The sequence below is a fragment of the Pagrus major genome, chromosome 9 (assembly GCF_040436345.1).
Source record: "Pagrus major chromosome 9, Pma_NU_1.0".
Lineage (NCBI taxonomy): Eukaryota > Metazoa > Chordata > Actinopteri > Spariformes > Sparidae > Pagrus > Pagrus major.
In genome coordinates, this window is record NC_133223.1 from 26,309,125 (window position 1) to 26,329,951 (window position 20,827).

The 20,827-nt window shown below is 39.4% G+C and overlaps 1 protein-coding gene across 1 annotated transcript in view; it reads left to right on the top strand.

The window, feature by feature from the left end:
* The window catches only part of pard3bb (par-3 family cell polarity regulator beta b), a 215,910-nt gene that overhangs the window by 142,898 nt on the left and 52,185 nt on the right, over positions 1–20,827 (top strand). Inside the window, exon 22 of the mRNA XM_073473008.1 lies at positions 10,499–10,616. Coding sequence (XP_073329109.1) covers positions 10,499–10,616 — 118 coding nt within the window. The remainder of the gene's footprint in view (positions 1–10,498; positions 10,617–20,827) is intronic.

Genomic DNA, 20,827 nt, shown 5'->3' on the forward strand with positions numbered 1-20,827 from the left:
GTTTTTCTTACTAGCAGGTGATCGTGTGTGTGTGTGTGTGTGTGTGTGTGTGTGTGTGTGTGTGTGTGTGTGTGTGTGTGTGTGTGTGTGTGTGTGTGTGTGTGTGTGTGTGTGTGTGTGTGTGTGTGTGTGTGTGTAAGTGAGAGCGAGCAGCTGAATGAAACAGATACAAGATACAGGCAAACAGTGAGGTAATGCATTGACCTGTGTGCGCTGTTGGGATCTAGATGATCCTTGTAAGACACAGCTGATAACGATCCTCTACAACTAGACACCGGGGAGAACACACACACACACACACACCAGCACACATTTGTGGACACAGAGATAGAAAAAGACTACAACTCCCCCTTGTCATCATCTGTCAATATTAAACTACATTTCTTCTGTTGTGCTCCCTCACAGTTATCGACTGCTCTTTGAGTCCTGTCGTTTGTACAAGCCTTAAAAAATAATACTATATTTTTTTAGGTAGAGCTGCGACGATTACTCGACTAGTCGATCAAAAGTAAACTTATTTTCATCTATGCATCATTCATGCAGAAATGTCAAACATTCCCTGGATCCAGCTTCTTAAACGTAAGGATTTGCTGCTTTGCTTTGTCATTTGCGATAGTCAATACACTCTCATCCGTCATGTGTTTGCACATGCAGCATACACAGACATTTCTGTTACCTTTATTTAATGGAAAATTCAAATGTGTGTTTGTATGGAAACAATGACAATTAAATAACTAATAAAAATGACACATTGTAAGCTACTTTAATGGCCTGTTACTGAAATGACTAGGTGAATTTTGGCCCCCTCTTATAAGCATCTACACAGTGTATATTGGTGTATCCGGGACTCTTATTGTGAAAGGTAAAAACAGGAGGAGTCTGTCTGGTCATGCGCTGTCATTGACATGTAAATGGAAAGAGAGCATGACTTCAAATGATGGCAAAACTCTGTAAAGACTCTCACATTGACCTGAAAAGTGCACATATTTTGAGTAAATAACATCAGATATTTGGTTGTATTCTTTCAGTTTGGACTGGCGGTTCTGTTGTGTGTAAATGTGACCTGCACAGAATCAAATATATCTCACAGCCAGTCGACGGTCATGCTGAAACCTGGCTGATTCCAGCCCCTGCCCGGTCGATGAGTGCATCTCCAAAATAATTGTTAGTTGCAGGCCTATTAATGTGTTTAGACTGTTCACTTATGAGTTAAAATAGTTACAATACTTATTTGTGTTGTGTAATGACATAAAGTTGTATTGAATTCAACTCAGTGATTATATAATTAAGGTAATTTATGTAATTTGTATCATTAGCTGAAAAGGTTTTTAGGTTCCTGTTTTATTACATCTCATTTGATTAGAAAGTCGATGTTCATTTGCTGTTGCATTGAAAAGGGGGATAGAGTCATCTGTAACGCTGACATTTTACAGCTCAAAAGAACAGCTTTTTGCTGTATTGATCAGCATCAGCAGGATGCAAAGTCACACATTTCCTACTTTCCTTGAAGAGGGTGAAGGAGCCATTTATATACAGTGTGTACCATCTCTTAAGCTTCTAAATCAATTGCAGTTCATGTTTTCAAGCTTTTATTGATTTTTCCAGATGGCTATCGTGACTTTGTGTTTGCGCTAATGAAAGGAAATCCAACTTTACTACTTGAGTTTTTTTTTTTTCAGAAGGTCAACAGCTCTGCTAGTCGCTGGCATTTTTATCCTTTTCTTGTCCTTTTCTTGCAAAAATGCAAGACTGACACTCACTTTGTGTCCCTCACACACACAATGTGTGGAAAAGTGAAGTACAGTTTTACTCTCTTTCTATGTCAGGACACGATCTTACAACAAGGGTTTTTCTCAGGCTCTTATACATAGTTTTGTGTAGTTTCTCACTTTTCTACAGTACACACACTCACATGCACACATTTGCCAACATGCATTATATCAGACTGAGCTGAGAGGAGACCATCCGTCACCTGTGTGTTTGTCTATCCCTGCATGTGTCTATCTGTTAGCTTATTTATAGTCTACGGTGCTTAAGTGTGTGTGTTGCAGCATGTGTGGCAGACTACACTGTAGTCCTTTGGCCATTTTGTGTGATTTATGAAGACTTTAGCTCAAAGTCACCTGTTGGAGAGCACTAAAAACATTTGCTTCACCTGTTCTTTTTCTCTGTCTTTGTCTGACCTTTTTTCTGTTGTGTCCGTCTCTTCATCTTCATCTTTACCTATTTTTCTTTCTATCTTTCTTTATAGCGTGGTTTTTAATTATTAATGTTGTTACTAAGTCTAGTTTAAAGTGCACTAGGCTGATAATGCCTTTTCAAAGTGTTTACACTTAATGTGGACATTAAAGTTTAATTAAATAAAGTATCTTTAAAGGAATTTATAACAAGGCGTAGCATATTTTTACTGAATGAATTATGTTTGACAGATCTCTCATCATGTCATTAAAATGAATCAGTGTTTGCCGCTAATAGACTTTACTTGAGCCCAGGTATATTAACGACTGCCCAAATATATGTGGCGACCCATTTTAGCATTTTATACTTTTATTATTTCTATCCATCCGAGAACGACGCCATCCGCGATCGATTAACTAGTAGACAATCTGCCCTCGCTCTCCCATCCACTGTCAATCACACATGCTCTGCAGACGGAGAGACGCTCTCTGGTATTACATCCTCCCTGACACGCTTATTGATGCAACCTATACCGTCTAATGTAGGCCGACTTATGCCGTTGTTTTGTACAAACAGCTCCTGGTTGTCACGACTTTGTTCGGTGCACGTTGGTTTTGATCGGCTACATAATTAACAACAAGTTTCCTCACGCGGCTCACCTGCTGTTATGACAATGGACTCACAGGTGAAAGGCTTCAATCCTTAAACGCGAGGTGTTTCTTGGGGTGACTATAAAATGAAAATAGATAACGTTGCTTGTAGAGAGAAAACAGTAAGAGGCAAACCTGTGTGCTTGCATTAAGATAGACAATTAAAGCAACACTATGTAACGTTAATGTAGGCAAACTCTTAAAGCTCTTATACCTTTCTGAAAAAGGTAGTTGACTTATGAGTCTCATTCTCACGTTGTCAAATACCAACGACCCCCCTCCTCCCGCCACCAGTACACAGCCAGTCTGTGGGAAACACCGTAATGTTAAATATACATGATCTATGATTACGTGTCAACAGTGGAGACCCACTTTTGGATTGCTTACACAAACATCCCAAAACTGATTAAAAGCAAGCCAGAAAACACATTTTAAAGGTGTAACTTTAAGAAATTGCACCTTTTATAACCAGACTTGTAAATATTTATAGGCTGTACTGTGGACAGTGATATATTTTAGGGCGTCTCTCAGCATGTTATTAATGGAACAGGAGTCTTAATTATTAATAGAAGCATTATTAACAGCTGTGCCGAGATTCCGATTCTGATTTTAAACATTTATGGAATTATTATTGGTGTGACAGAGCGAGAGCAAGAGATTGATCTCCCTGGGCTTTGGTGTGTGTGTGTGTGTGTGTGTGTGTGTGTGTGTGTGTGTGTGTGTGTGTGTGTGTGTGTGTGTGTGTGTGTGTGTGTGTGTGTGTGTGTGTGTGTGTGTGTGTGTGTGTGTGTGTGTGTGTGTGGGAGAGAGAGAAAGAGAAAGAAAGAGCTGTCTGTTGCTGGACTGAAGCTCAGACCCGTGCTATTATTTTAAAACTCTTATAGTGGGGAGGGTACGATTGTAGAAACCAAGCTGAAATTTGACCCACCCCCTCCCCAATGATACCGACTGCCCTGTCGCTCTCGCTGGCCAGCAGGGAGATGTGTTAGCAGGTAGTTTGCTAAGATCAACAAGCTCTCTTAGCTCCTTTGATGTAATAAATGCATAAATAAACAACTCCCAAATGCCAAAATGCCACAATCATATTAACACAAGCAAGATAGCTGTCATGAACGTACCTCAGTCTGAAAAGGCTACCCAGCACAACACTTACTCCTTACTGTTGTAGGTGTGTGCTTTGTGCTAACTGGGTTAGCTTGGCTCTAAGGCTGTGTGCGTTGTGCTAACTGAAAGAGGCTCTTGCTGCCTAACCCTAACCCTGTTCTTTGGCTTAGGGGCTGTGTGCTTTATGTTAACGTTGGCCGCTACAGGACCATATTGCAGCCAACGGGGCTCTCTCATGGGTTATGGGGCTGTGTGCTTTGTGCTACTCGGTTAGCAAGCTGCTAACAACAGGTGCAGATGCTGTGTACTGTGAGCACTGGGCATCATTCTAATTGTTAAACATATCCAACTCACTCACATGTAAGAAAACACAGAACATTATCACAATGAATGTAAACAACCGACATGCCTGTTGTTAGAACTTACCACTGTCGAGCTAGCATATTGTATTTTGGCTACACTTTCTTTGCCAATCTTGCGCCACTAGCTCACTAATAGCATTAGCAATACATCCACCAGGCCTTGTGGAAGACTCTGGTCATACAGGCAGAATGAAACAATTGGATGGGCTTATTAAAGACCTGCAAGAGCCAGTTACTGTATTTTATTTCTCTTATTTTTCAGAGCGTTTTATTTATTGATTGCTGTCAGGATGTTGAGAGTTCGACAAATGTAACAAAAAAACACTCCTAGAATAACTTACCAACACTCGCCTTAAGCTTTATATATGACCTATTTAAAGTGTCAACAGACAACTTTTCCCCTGTAGTGTTTCTAAGTGGTATTATTGTCGGCGCCGCTGTTGCAAATAACAACAACACAGGACAAAATGTGAGTTTATTCAATAATTTAGTCTATAAGAGAAATGGATTGCCAGTCAACCTTCCTTTTCCCGGGTGACTGTGTGCCCAGTGACAGACAAAATTGTATAGAGAGGTTTATAGGGAACCAATGTGGACGCAGATGGTTTCATTATTCTACATCCATGACATTGTGCAATCAACATTTACTTCATAATGATCCTTTGAAGCATAAAATGTGTCTTTTGCCAGTTTATGTGATTAAAGAAATAAAGATTTCAGCTGCAAACATGTTTTTGGTGCAGACTCATGTGTCATCATGCGCAAGCTATGAACAGTGCTTTGCTTTGTGAATCAATCCCATTGGTGTTTAATGACCACAAACTCGTTAAAAAGTGAAGTCATACAAGTCTGCTGATTTTTGTGGCTCACTTGTTTTTTCTAAAGCTAATCAATGACTTCCTCAGTCTGTGGTCATGGAAATATTTGCATAAATGTGTGTATGTAAGTGTGAGTGTTTCCTTATGTCTTTGTTTATCATGTTTATTTCTTCTCGAGCCCACCCTCTTCCTTTTATGTGAGGTCGTAAATCGTATAAAGTATCCTTTGTGTGTGTGTTTACTTGTGTGTGCGTTTGCTTGTGTGTGTGCATGCGTAATGAATGCTGTGTACATTTTACCACCCTGTCCTCCTGGGCCCCCTGTCAATAAAACAGAGCACAGGGTGATGTGGCTTGTGTGTGTGTGTGTGTGTGTGTCTGTGAGTGTGAGGTGTGTATCATCTAGAGCTCTTTGTGACACAAATCATTTCTACTGTGATGCATAAACATAAAACAGCACAGCAAAAAAAGCACAGAACAGGGCAGAGCCTGCAGAGGAACAGAATAAAGTTGAATACATTTGACCATCATCCAACAACGGCTTCAGGATAAGTGCAAATTTTTTGCTGAGTTGCACGTATTTTTGAACCCTCCCATGTGTTTCCATTGACTTTATATGCAGTCACGCCAGTTTAAAAAAAATCACCTCAAGTTCTGTTTGAACAAACCTCAAGCTTTTGTTCCATTTCTCACATTTAACCCCCCCACTAATTAAAAACGTATCCAAAGTGGCCCAATTAAAGAGTGTGGGATGCCACTCGTGACTCGTAAGAATCCAACATTGGAACAGAAACGACATTAAAACCATTGACAACAAGTGTTTTGAGAGACATCCAGTTTAATGGGAATTTTAGTGGTGTTTTGAGAAGCTCTTGATGTGAAACATGTTGCTAATACATGGTATTGGAAGTAACTCTACAAAAGTGACACGTAACAGTAAGATATTACTTTAAGCAATAAAGAAGTAATACAATCCATTTCTAATTGGATTTGCGGTAATATTATTACAGTAAATAAGTCCGGTAACATGTTACCACCTCAGAGACCCCCAATGGTATAAATGTTTAACTTTTGTAAATATGAACAAGCTATACACGGTTCGATTGGTTGGATTTTTCCACAATTCAGTCGTTCAGTTTGTTTAACGGAAACCAGAAGAACCATTGAATAATTCATTCAGATTTTTTAGCATGGTAAACAAGAGCGCCAGATAAAAGCGGTGACTACCTTTGAAGTAGTTTTGAAGTCCTATTTGTGTCTATTCTTTGATAATTTATATTCCTTAAGTCCGTACCGGTCCACCGATCAAAAGAATCAAAAAAGGTTATTTTCATAAAATTAATCCAGGTTAGTCAAAAACATAACTTCTTTCTACAGGAGACATAGTTTCTATTCTTACTGCCCAGTGTTGTTGGGCATGTTTGTTTTCTTTACGTTGCTGCCTACAACATGAAAGTGTCCCCACCGTTCTCCATTAAGGTTTCACCCCAGGACAGCCCCTGGAGTAATGCAAGCGCTCCCAGTTTGGAAGGCTAGTCAGTTCTGGTCAGACAGAGGGCAGTTTTTGCAGCGAGAGGTGTCTTTTTACAGTTGTTAGCCGAACGCAAAACTTAAGGAAAATGATGATCAACAAAAAGTTTTGAATGATGGTGAAAGGTGTAATAGTCAATAGAAATCAGGGAAATCCAAGGTTATAGTCACAAAACAATATTACCATCTTCCATTATACAATGCCCAGTCGTCCACTGCAGTTATTTTGGTGAAAGTAAGAAAAGAAACATACTACTTTCGATGAGTAACTAGTAATGCATTACAATTTAGAAGTAACTTGCCCAGCGCTCTTGATAGATGTGTGTTAAGAGCAGCAGGGAGAGGATTTACCAGTCACTTTTGTATTTGTGACATTACTGCTCGGTGGAGGGTGAGAGCTGGAGCAAAGGGAAGATGTGGGATGTAAATCGATTGTCCATAAATGTGAGTGTTTATTTCTGTCTTTGATACTCTTGTGATGAGCTGCCAGCTTGCCTAAGGTATTTCTCTGCCTTCTGTATTCTGGGGTGCTGTATTCCCAATCACGATGAAAAAGGTGTGGATGAACGTGATGATACTTTTTGATCGGAACAACAAAAGGCAGACATTTTGGATTTAGTTTAAAATGATCAAATGTAATGTCACGTCAATAAAACTAATAAAGATAATTTAAGGAAAGTTAATTGTTATTGAGACACGTGACTTACACAGAGTAAAAAAACAATGTAATGGAAAATTCAAGACTGTTTTTCTCAGCCATGAAATGCATTTAGCATCTGATTTCACTCTACTCCAAATCTACTCTTAGCACAGGAGGTGTTGTGTGTTGCTGCTGACACAGCTACTCTGCTAGGCTCGGCGTGTACACACACACACACACACACACACACACACACACACACACACACACACACACACACACACTTGAGACTAGATTGTGTTTCACAATGCATTTCTCTATACTCTACATAAATAGCTTCTCTCAATCTACACTTTCACTCCCATGGCTCCAGTGGAGTTTAAATGATAAGAGAGAATGAATAAATAAATATTAATAATCACAAATTAACAGTAGAGCTTAGAATAAATGAACAGATTTAAAGAAGTTAAACATTTTAACAAAAAGTAGGACGCTAAAGTGAATTATGTTCTGTGCAGGTAGTGCAGATGCAGCAGACGTGATTTGAGATGTGAGATCTGCCATAGTGTGTGTTCAGCACTGGAGCTATTATAGTAATTCACACAGCACTCTGGATTTATGCTTTTAAAGAGAGGAAAGAAAATAAAAGGGTGAGAGCAAATTAAGAAAATGGGTGAAGAAAAAATATAGAGGATTAGGAACCCAGAGTCTGCATTTTGAAAAAAAATATTTTAAAGGCAGAGATCTAACTACATTTAGATTTGTTCTCAGGATAGTATTATCATTTTGTCAGAGTTATTTAGGTTGGAACATTATAGTTGGTCTTTTTCTGTGATAGTTATAATTCTAGTAAAAAATTAAATTACTCAAAAATTGAATTAAAACTGTACCTTTTGAAATGGATTCAAACACCCACTGCCCTCTGTGAGTCTGCTTACTTATCTTTTAGCAACCTAATTGTGCTGCATCAATGTCTAGCATGTTGCTAAGCCTTTATAAGCATGCTTCTGGTATGTACAGTAGGTGTAAAGTTGCATTCAAGTGCTCATTAGATGGTCTCATGTGTGTTCATGTGCGTTGTTTCGATATATGGGAGCAACATGGAAGCCAAAAGGAAGTTGTTTTGCATTTAATCGCACAGAGCGTTAAAACGACAAGTTGACATCTGTTTCCAGTATTTGAATGAGTATACAATACATGATTTTGGTAAGCATCAACCCAATGTTAACTTCCATCCGCCATGATTCAGCGTCATGTGACGTCGACTCAGCAACTGGTGTGCTAAAATCTTAATTCTGACTTTCTGTCTGTTGCTCCAAATTGAGAGGACATTCATGAGAATTTTCCCAGTTTGAAAAACTATATTCTGATAATTTCAACAGCACATGAATGCACTGTAAGAGTCCCGCCAGTCCTCCCTGCTTTTAACACGCCTGCGCCTGTAGTAACAAGCCTGTGTGTGGTCGGGGCCTGGTTCTGTTTTTTCCTACTCCACCATCATCACTAATGAATGTCTCTGTCTCTGATTGCCAGACATATGTGGACATATTTGTGTTTTTCTCCAGTCAGAGATGAACTCTGCTAATGGTACACACATCAGTAGAAGATCGGGTGCACTTGCTTGTTACGTTTTGTTCTATTTTTGAGTTGGTGGGTTAAGCACACAATTGAGCGAAGATCATTTTTTAATTAAGGTTAGTACAGTGCTAGGGTTTTCAATTACTTAAAAATGTGTTTTTGATTGGGGAAGTGGAACAAAGACGAGTACAAAACAAGCATAGTTTCGTTCACAGACTGCCTCGGAGTGTGTTGATATGTTTCTGGCTTTTCATTAATCGCCTGATGGTGCATCGATGTGTTTTTCCTTCTTCCATCAACTTGGTTCATGAAATTGCACGTTGCATTTCTAATGGTGCATATGGCTGCATACTGTATGTGTATAATATGACTTCCATATTTCCATTACGTGTGGGTGTGTTTACGTGTGTGTATGTGCATGACTCACAAGGGTTCAGTGTTGATATGCTGCACATTTTGTTGACAGAGAAAGAATATTCATATGATTGATGTTTTTGTTTTCTTGCCTTTTGCAAACAGAAAAAAAAAAAAAATATATGGAAAAACCGATATAGATGCAGGCAGTCAGAAGGATCAAGAGATTGATCTTTGTGCATGTGGTATGCGTTCACATACACACACGTGTGTGTGGGTACACAGGTGGGCCTGACTAGTCATTATCTCTGCAGTCAAACTTCTGCAGGCTTCTGTCAGGAAAAAAAAATGCTATTTGAATAAACAGATGGCTTTTACTGGCTGGCTCATCATTGATGTCAGTCAAAGTGCTCAGATTGTTTTACATCTTGATCAATCTTGAAGGCGTCCATGGTCTACTTTTAGAGATCACACTCTTACTCCTGTTTCGAAACTTCACATAACTTCATTAGCTAGCAGATCCGCGCCATGTGAACAAACTAAAAGAGTGATGTAGCCAACTAGAGGGCTGTGCTGATTGGACAAATTACTTCACATGGCTCTTAATTTGCTGACATATTGTAAGTAATGCAACCTGGGTTATAGCAGATGTTGTGGCTGATAAGGAGCTCATGCCAGAAGAGAACTATCATGAATGCAGTTCTTTGTTGGTGCAAGTGGAGAAATTCATGGAAAAGTAGACATGTCCCCATTACTGCTGTTGGGGCTCTCTACAATCCCATCATGATTAAATGCAAACTGTCCTAAGAAGTGAACAATTTTCTACTTTTTCTTTCTATGCAATGTTACTTTTGACAACGATGTCTCAGAAATTGGGAAGAATCTGTGCAGCTCTCAGCTGCTTGAACAGTCGTGTCAAGCTTCAACTTTGGAAAAAAAACTAATTATGAAATACACAAGCCTTTACTACATGAAAAGTGCCCCTGTCTGATACTGGTCTGTGGTGATAAAATGCAGCTCTTGATTGATTATTCTAGCTAGCTAGTATCACCTGTTTCTCATATGTAGAAACTAAATAAAATCAAGATCGCCATCCACATAAAGCACCTTTATCAGTATCTGGGGGCCGCTGTGGTCAATCCAACTACCCACGCTGCTGTCATGATCTAAATACTTATTTCTGAATCTCAAATCTAAACTTTGTGTACTTTTGCTTTTCTTCCTCTGTGTGTATGTGGGTGCTTGTTTGCATCTGTGTGCCTGCTTTCCTGTGTGTGTGTGGCAGTATTGACAGGATCCAGCAGCTGAGAAGAGAATATCAGCAGGCAAGGAGAGAAGGAATAGTGCCGCCTTATGAAGAACTGGACCCACGACGCAGAGGACATGAAAACGACGCTCACAGGGTGAGAAGCTCAGACGCGCGCGCACACACACACACACACACACACACACACATACACGCTGTTCAGTCTCTCAAGTAAACCAAGTGTACATGCCAGCGTCTCTGTGCACTGTGTATGTGTGTATGTGAGGTTTCTTTTTCCCTATCAGCTATCAGAGCGATCGCTGCTTTTTCTGCATTCGTCTCGTGATCAAGGCCCTTTAGTTGTCAGTCGCCAGGTGCTCTTTGACGTGAATGGTACTGAGCTGATAGGACTTGATACGATCCACTTTTCACTGAGGATGACACACAGAGGAGATAAGTAGAGATTTTACTCACTTGTCATCCTGCAGGTACTGTTTTTTTCCAATCGCAGAATCACAATCACGTCCTCACAGATCCACTTCTGAGCTCAGGCTGGCTGAGTCACGCTGGAAGAAGTTCAGAAACACATCTGTGATGCTGTAATGACGGGTAAATTATCAATGTGCTCAGAAGAAATCACCTCCCACGCTGGTACCAGGTGTCACCCTGCTATGACTTTGTTTGCCGTCGTTGCTAGGCAAATCTCAGTCATGCTATTGTAAATACATCTCTGGTTACAGATTTTATTTTTTTTTAACTCTGACAGTGCCGTTACTTTGCCCTGTCTCTTATGTTTTTTCTTCCTTGCTGCCATGTTTTGTTTTTGTTTTTCTTTTAGCTCTTCATACAGTACATCAATGCTATCATTTATAACATGTTTCCTTTAAGCCTAAAATCTGCTGTACTAGTTTTTATGGGTTACATTGTCAGCAGAGCAGTTGTATAAAATAATCTCAAATGTCAACAGCTTGGCATCAGCCTAGTGATTTATTCCAGGTTTTTTAAGGAGCAATTTGTAACATAAGGCCCAGTTAGCCCCAACTCGTCTTGTCTCGTACCACCACTTTGTATCTCAAGAGGCGATAGCGTTGCCAGGCGACATGTTTCACAAGCTCTCTTAGCTTTTTAAGTCTATTAAATAAACAAAATAAACTCTCAAAATGGCATACATATATTTTCCTCTATAAACAAAAATACAACCGTACGCCTTATGAATTCTAGTTTCTCTTTTTTACCGAACTAAAACTCACCAAAACCATCTTTGTTTGTCTTTCCACTGTTTCCACAATAACCATCTCTGGTTTGGTCAAAATAAAGTTTTAGTATATTGTAAAATATTCCAGCTGTTTTCCCCACGCTGGTCATGACTGATCTCTCTCTCACTCCACCTGCCGTTTTCCTCGTCCCTTCGTCTGAAACGCTATTTATCAACTCCATAATGTATTTCCTGTTGTCAAATTGGTCTCAGTTGGTCTTGGTGACTGTGTCCAGTCCAAGTCCAGTGTCCAGGCTGTGTTTACTGGGAGGCTACCGAGCCCTGTTTCCTCCGTGACCTGATGTTGTGGTCCAGGCAGACTCCATTCCACTTATATGGCCACATTGCCAACTGACCTAACTTATAGTTACAAACAAAGATAGCTACAGCAAAGAGTATAGTCAGCAGCAGGATAGGATAAGTTCACCCAAAAATGAAAATTCAGTCTTTATCTACTCACCCTCATGCCGATGGAAAAGTCATGTGAAGGTTCATAGTCCACAAAACATTTCTGGAGCTTTACGGCAAAACAGTGCTGAAGCATTCTGCTGGGAACTTGTTTTAAAATGTAGACTGATAGTTGACATCAACTCTGTACTGATTCACAGTAATACCGACGACTTCAGACTCCTTATATAGGCACATAACAACTTTTGATTGTTCTTCCCTTTCTGAAACCATTAGCAACAACAAATCCCAGTCAGTACCCTTTCAGGGAGGCAGTAAAGGTATCATCAAGTACAGTTTGTCTTTGGTCTTTAAGTCTCGCTTCCAAATTTTACTGCTGTAAAGTCAGGTGCCTCCTGAATTTCACCCTGCCTCTTCTCAGCACCATGACATTTAAGCTTCCATGGCTTTTTGATGAAGAAAGAAAATCACCCTGAGCAACCAAAATGAGTTCTTCGTGATGGAGCTAAAATTAATCTGCTATGACAAATGGACAGGTTTATTGCAGCACATCACAGTTTCACCACTGCAGCGTGATCTTCAGTCAGTCTTTGTACCAGGATACTGTCAAACCTCATCACGCTGCAGTTAGAAGGAGAAATAAACAAATGATTGTGTTCTTTATTAAGTAATGAAAAATCCACCTCAGGGCTTGTATGTGCTTGGATGACACTTAGCTTGGCTTTATGCTTGTGTTACATTAATGTGCATTAACAATTTAGTGTTGCATATGGGAAAACAGTGTTTGCACTTTCATCAGGAGGTGCAGTTAGTATAGTAGTATTCAGTGTGGCTTGCAGGAAAGTAAATGAAACAATGCATGGATTCAATAAGTGATCTACATAGTTACAAAAACCACAGCGTTTTGTGCCAACAGGTGCAGTCACTCACTACAAACATTAGTATTCTGACGTCCAGCATATGAAATGTTGGTGGTCTGTTCCTTTGTAAGTCTGCTGTAATATGAGAGTTTTCTATATTTGGTTATTTTTGAATGATTTACAGCAATAATCTGGAATTGGAGTAGAATTAACTAAAATTACACTGAGCTATTTGATAAAAGTGAGATCCCCTCAAGCAGATCGTTCTGGGGCATAAAGGCAGAAAAGGACCCGGTGTTGGTCACAGCTGGTCTTTAGCTTCCACTGTGAGGAATAGCTGAAAGGGCATCTCAGCACCTCCAACTTCGCTCAATAATGTAGCCAGGTGCCAGGCGATGCAGCGCACTAATAGCTTGTGATATAATTTAAAAATCAATTCTGAAATGAGCTAATTAAAGAGGTTACAAGAGGTTTAATATGCTCCCATTATATATTTTTAGTTTAGAAAAAGGCCTTTGTGCTGAGTTTTATGTGGCATTTGATTACAACAGGTGATAGGAGAATTACATTATTGAGTACTGTGACGGTCCAGTGTTCTGTCTTCCCTCCTGTTTTCTTGTGCTCCACACCTGCCTTGTATCTGTTTAATTAGCCCAGCCCTGTTACCTGAGCTCTTCCCTAGTCTGCTTTGCCTCCACACCTGCACTGCATCCCCCTCTTCTTCCAGTGTTTTTCCAGCTTTTCCAGCCTATCAGCTCCTTCCCTGTTTCTAGTGTTTTTCTGTTCATTTCCCTCACCTGTGTTTCTTCGCCTCACTCCACCTGCATCTCATCCCCTTCTTACATTAGTTTGTATTTAAGCCCAGTCTTTCGTTCAGTCATTGTCGAGTCATCTGTTGAGTTTCTGTGATCGTGATGTTTAGTTCATCCAACGATCTTCCTGCCTGCCAAATATTGTGTTTGATTGGACACAATTTGAAGCTTAAAAACGCGTGTAGTGATTGCAGCATACCACAGTACTCTGTAAAGATGATCAGTAAATAAATCAATTAGCTGATCATCAAAAAATTGAACATTAACTTTTTGATAATGGAAGGGAAAAATGTCAAACATTCTCCGACTCTAGCTTCTTAGTTTTGAGCATTTTATGCCTTTCTTTTATGTCTTGTCATGCTTAAAAGTATATATTTCAGATCATTTGTTTAACAAAAATAGCATCTCAAAGCCTCTCCTGGGTTTCCCATATTTTATTGAACAAACGATTTATCAAGAAAACAACTGATTAATAGATAATGAAAATAATCTTAAATTGGGGCCCTACGTAGTAGTATTTTAAATGTATTTGTGATTCTGGTAGTATTGCATCACTTTTACGTAACACAATACTGAAACTTACATTGAATGACTCAGAGATGTAGGCCTTTCATCACTGTATCCACACAGTGTGTTTAACTAAAGTTATGCCTGGTCTACTTTAATTCAGATCTTAAAGTCATTTTGGTTTGTGACCAGCCAGAGGGCAATCTCCTTTCCCCTGCGATCGATAGCCTCGCATTACACCCCTCTCTCTGTGCCTCCAAATGAGAAAGCTTTGCTGTTGTTTATAAAGCTGAGAAGGGAGAGCAATTAGCATGCTTCAGAGGTGGAAATTAAGTTTGAAGTTTGAAAGTTTAAAAAAAAAAACGTGGAAAAAAAAAATCAAAAGAAAAACAAACCAGTAGCAGTTGCCACAGCGCCTAACAAGCCCCTCTCATTAAGGATGATGCATTTATTAATTAAAGCAGAGGCGATTATTTACCTGACTGGCTTTCTGTGCGAAGGGTAGGGGGAGAAGTAATGGTTATGGAGGTGAGGCGATGGCAAACTAATTCAATTTCACTTTTATTGGTTTGTTTGTTTCTCCTTAAGACCTTTTTTATTTTTTTGTATAGGATTTGCTGAATGACTCTGAAAAGTGAACGCAATGGAAACTTAAGTGTGGAAGAGAGAGTGAGACAAAAAAAAGAGAAAGAGAGTTCCTCGTGCAGAGGTGCCACAGTATACTGAGTGTGTGTGTGTGTTTTTTTTCCCCCTATGGCTCCATTACCATCTCATTGATTCATGGTTATGGGTTAGCTGTCTCTGCTAGCAAAATTATGTTCGCCTAAAAACAATTATCAAGCAACAAAAGCCACACCACAAGTTTGTTTCCAAGTGAGTGCATTGTGTGCTTGTGGGTGGGTGTGTGTATTTTAGAAGACAACAACAGACTTTCTCCCTAAGGAGAGGGGGAACTAAATCAACAGGGCGCTGTTGCTGTTGTCACACACACACACACATATTCACACACAATCCTACACAGAGGGTATGGAAGCCAATTGTTATTGTGGGCGGTGTGACACAGACTTTATTATAGGATTTAATTATAATGAAAAGCTTTCATCTAGTTTTTCCTCCACTTTCTCTGACTTAAATATGTGTGTTCATTTGCAGTTAGACGTTTAATTACCAATGGCATTTTGTAGCGTGATGCAGAATGAAACAGTACAGAAGTCTCAGATTTAAAACATACTGAGGTGGCGCTACTGTCGGCTGACTGCGCTGTTTTTGATTCGTCTCCAGATTTATGTTTTTTTTAATCTACTTTATTTAATGAGATTAAGGTCTGGGGAAAGTGTCGATTTTCAAAAAATTGAAATGAAAGATTAATGTTCCCAGCTGCTGACCCACACGTGTTCCTCGGATGGTCCCACTTCCTGTGTTGGGAGGTCATTTATCCAACTGCTGTGTGTTCATTAGCTTTTTAGTCGTAATGTGGGAGCCATGTGGCTTAGAGGTTGACCGATTATCGGACCTGGCCTATCATCGGGGATGATATTCAATATTTTCCAATTATCGGTATTGGGGATTTTTCTGTCAGACTGGCGATAAAATAAACTAATTTAAAAATGTGCTAACAGTCTGCTTTAAAAAGAAGTTGGGGAGTGGGGAACTTCCTGCCTGTGGCTTGGACAGCATTAGACAGATATTCAGACTATTAATCCCCATTCTCTCTGTCTTATTTGTCAATTTTTCTAAACGTCCTCCTTTCATAGTGCACTTGACAGTTGAAGTTAAAAAGAGGCATTTAGCTGCCAAGGTCCCAGTCAAACCCACCCCCACAATTATTGGCTGACAAACAGAAAGAAATGTGTCAACTTGTCTGGCAGGTGTTTTATTCCAGTTCTAACCAATAGAAGTCAAAGTTAAGACAAGACAGTGACTCATCTGTTTATCTACCAACCCCTCTAATTCACATCCTTTATGTTTTTTCTTGTCTTCCTGTCCATGTCATCCTCATCTCATATTTTACTGCTTGAAAACTAAAGTAGAGTGATGGTGTTGCCAGTTGACCACGGAGCAAAGTTTTGATTGATTTCTACCATATTATTGTATTTTGTTTGGTATAGAGTACTGAGTTTATGGTTGTGTGTTGCTATGTCGACTCAGGACAACTTCAAGTTTGTATTTCGATGTAGATCGAGCCATCAGGGGAACATTTTGTTCAAACAGTCACTAGACCAACGGCATGTAATTGACAAATTGAAAAATAATGTCACCTTTTTTGACTGTACATAACTGCACAATTATATCAATGTGTGTTGGTTTGCTTGTTTAAACAAAAAGGGGACCCAAACACAAGACACAAAGGCAGACAAGTAACTTAACAAAAAGCAAGCTTTAATGGCAAAATCCAAAATCCAAATCCATAAAATCCAAAACCAAAACCAAAAGCCAAGTACAAACCAAGAATAACATGGGAAATCAGGAACGAAAAAAGCCACATTTTCACGGGGAAACAGGTACACGGAGGATTTAGATACACAAGGGGTTGATTAACTGATAGAAGACAGGTGAGGGGCAGAACCACAACTTAATAAACCATGACAAATGATAAATGGGTGTAAACAATTTAGAATGCATTTAAATTACATCAATAAACCGTTGAAATGTGCATAGATTGCTATGCTAACAGCTAAAAAACTTTTTTTTAATAATTAAACATGTATTATTGCATATTGTTATTATTGTGTAATACCCATAAATATGTATTATTGTAGTTTCATCCAAATAATGCTGAATTAACATGCACAACTCCTATAGCTGGTTGTTGATTCCTCAAAAACCAATTCTAATCATCAGTAGCACAGCGTTCTAATTAAGTAAATGATGTCATTTTTATGCTAAGTGACATAACAAAGTGTAATGCTTTTATTTATGTTATACAGCACACCTGTGCTGTTCTCAGTTTGTCAGTTTGAATACTGAGGAAGGACATCTGCTCACAAAGTTAGTGCATTGATATATCATTTAATTGGACTGTTGACTACAGTATCTTTTTTATATATATACATTCCTCCATCTGTTTTCTGTATCCATTAATATAGTTCAGTATCAGGGGTCTTTGATTTGAGTCTATCAGAGGGCTAACATATACTGATGCATGAGAATACATTCAGTCTCATGTCCTGGCATACAGGGAATTTACATTTAATTTAATATTCATATCTTTTGACTGTGGAAAGACACCCACACAGAAACAGACCCCGAACAGAAAGATCACAGCGAGCCAGCCGGCAGATCACAAGTCTCAGAACTGGGATTCATGGGTTTGGAAAAATATATACTTTGATCTCTGAAGAGTTTTAAATGTTATGTCTGTGTGTGTGTCTGTGTATAGTCAGTTGTTCCCTCCAGTCTTTAATTTTATCCAGTCAATATAATGTTCTCTCCATCTAATGAATCTTTGAAAGTAGACAGTCAGAAGGTTTTTATTTACTAATTTGATATTCAGTTTCTCCTGCCGTCACATAAAGCCATGCAAGCATACACACTGCAGTGCTTGTGCAAAGTAATACGATTAAAATCTGGCCATTAAGTTGTTAAGTTGTTGCCCTCCATAACAACCATTTGAATAAATATAAACTCACTACTGTCATTCAGGATAAATTCACCGTTTTGTTACTAAATCAATCTGCCAAAAATGTAATACAGATTAGTTTAACTTAAGAGAACAGTGGTCTTTACCCTATGAAAGGTTTGTTGTGCAGTCAACTTAATCAGTGTTTGAGTCTAGCACAGCAACAACCTTTTTAAAATATTTTGGTAGATAGATGGTTGGATTTTTACACAATATGTGCCTTTGTGATTGTTAGTGATACAGAAGTTGCCCATGGCTTTATAAACTTTCCCTCACCCTTTCTTGTTCTAAGAAATGATAATGTAGTTTCAGTAGCAGTCCCTTCTTTTACTTTCCATTGAAGATAATCATGGCTTGGCAACATTTAAAAGCAGTGGCCGCTGTTGCCTTCAACAAGACCAAGAAAACATATGAAATAAATTTCAGTTTGGTTGTTATTGGCAGCGAACATAAAAAAAAACGCTCCTGGACATAAAACTGGCAGCATTGCTCATCTGTGCCGCCTCCAAATGTTGCCCATGTGCGGTTATGAGAGGATCTTGTATCATATCCTGTTGATCAAGACTGAATTCCCTGTACTGTCAGAACTATGTCCGGTCCGGAGCCGTATGTGGACTGTCGTGCTTGCATGTGTGTGTGTGTGTGTGTGTGTGTGTGTGTGTTTCTGGGATTTCTCTTTGTCTTTTGGTTCAAGGTTTCAGTCCTCTGAACTGTGTCCAGTTTTCTCTCTAACCTTGTCACCGTTCAGACGCAGCTATTGTATGATTCACAATAGAATTTGGGAAAATCCCAGAGTGTGATTCCCATAACCTTTCTTATTTTTACCTTAATTGTTTTTTGGCCCATTTTGAAAGTTTCTTTTTCTTTCTTTTCTCACTTTCATCCATTCATGTGACACCTTCAACATGTGTACAGTGTGCAAAACATTCTGAATTGAAATAAAAGCCTTATGTTATCCCAAAGGTTCATTTGTGGTCAACGTTAGATACTCAAATGGATACAGACCGAGCCTTCTGTCCATACTCTGCGTTCATTTTGGCATTATTTCTGATTTCTTTTGAAAGCTTACAGATACAAATCAACAGATCAGTACCTCCTGCAGTCGTGGGGAGCATTGTAACAGTGTAGCCAACAGCTCAAGCGAGACACGACCACAGGAAGAAGAGGAAGAAGTTTTGAAAATGGAATGACTTTTAGGATGTTACTTCGCCCTGCACAGAGACGGTTACTTCAGAACAGCTAGAAGGAGATTGGAAGGTTGCGAAGGTAAAGTCGTGGCATGTGCGAAACTGATTCGACTCTCAGGCGGCACCCTCTCATGGTTGTATTGCTTAACATTCATGCCAACGTGATGGACGCATGGAAATAGACATGTTGTTATGAGAAACATAATTTCTACAACTTACCTTTTAATGATCTTGACATCTTAAATGAAAACCACCACTTCAGACACAATTAAAAAAGGACAGACATGCTGGAACACTGTCACTGAGTGTTGACCCTGGCAAAAACAGAGAGCCTTTATACAACGATAACACAATTTGCTGCCATGAACTGTCTGTATGTGGGTACATTAGTCATGAGTATCACCCACTGAGACCCATGACTAACAATGAACACAGTTTTTCCATCCTGCAGAAGCAGAATTAAACAGTGCCATTAGCTGCATATCTCTGTGTTAGGAGTGCAGGGTGAATCCAAGTTAGACACTTTCTCCAAATATTTCTCACTCTGTGTCTACGGGCAAGAGTTGTGTGTCCTGTGAAAGAATCATCTCATTGTGTTGCCCAAGTTTGACCACGAGTTAACCTTTTGTGGTTACATTTTGTGGTAAGCCCCATCCAACTAAGTGAAGCCCTCTAAACTTGTGACGTGTTACAATGTAGTGATAACCTGGTATTGAACCTATGAGTTCATTTTTGATTTCCTAGAGCCATTATCAACGCTGGCAGACCAAAATGCCTCAAACATCAGACCAGACACGTGACCTAAATTAATTAGTTCAAGTCACAAGTAACTACCAAGTCAAGTTACTTTTTCCCCTACCCAAGAAACTATAGTCTCACCTGCAGTATACGGCCTTTATAAGGAGAAAACACCTGTCAAATAATATTATTGATCAATCTGTCCTACATGTTTAAAAGGTGTAGCAATAAATTGAATTTGTTTATTGAGATTCAATGAATTATATATACACCGACAAGTCATTCGAGTCAAGTCAAGTCAGGAGTCTTTAACTTCCAAGTCGAAGTCGAGTCTCAATTCAAGTTGCAAGTCATCAAAACAGTGACTTGAAGCGCTGAGCAATAGAAAAATGTAGACAGACTACAACGTGCAGAGATGAGCTGTGATGTATAACATTGATAAATCTGTGAAAAAACATATATACTTGCATATTTTGGTGTCCAAATGACTAATAGGCACACAAGTTTTTGGATTTGGTCCAGTAGATTGCCTCAGCTGGCAATCACAACAGGGACTGCAATGGCTGCAACATAATCTTTGGAGGAATCTGTTTCTGTAAAAGTACGTGCAGAAATTGGGCTTTTCCACTTGCTCTCTTGGCCATGCTGAGTCAATCCGCGCCATGCTGATTTGTGTTTCCATTGCAATTTTAAGCACGCCGAGTTGTGCCGAGCCACACCTGAGATGGACCATATTCAGATTTGTGCCAAAGCGTGACCGCCACGCCTCCAAGCAGGCTGCGGTGACGTCTCGCAACTGCGGCCACCCCATGATGACCGCACTTTTCCCATTCAAACAAGTGTGTGCTGCAAGAGAAAGATGTCTCTTTAAAAGTACTTTTGTAGCTTATAACTACATCTTTTTAGTTTCTCTTGCACATCCCTGTTTGTACTCAGAAGTCTGCTTAATTTTACAGTTTCATCATGTTCCAGTTCAGCTGTC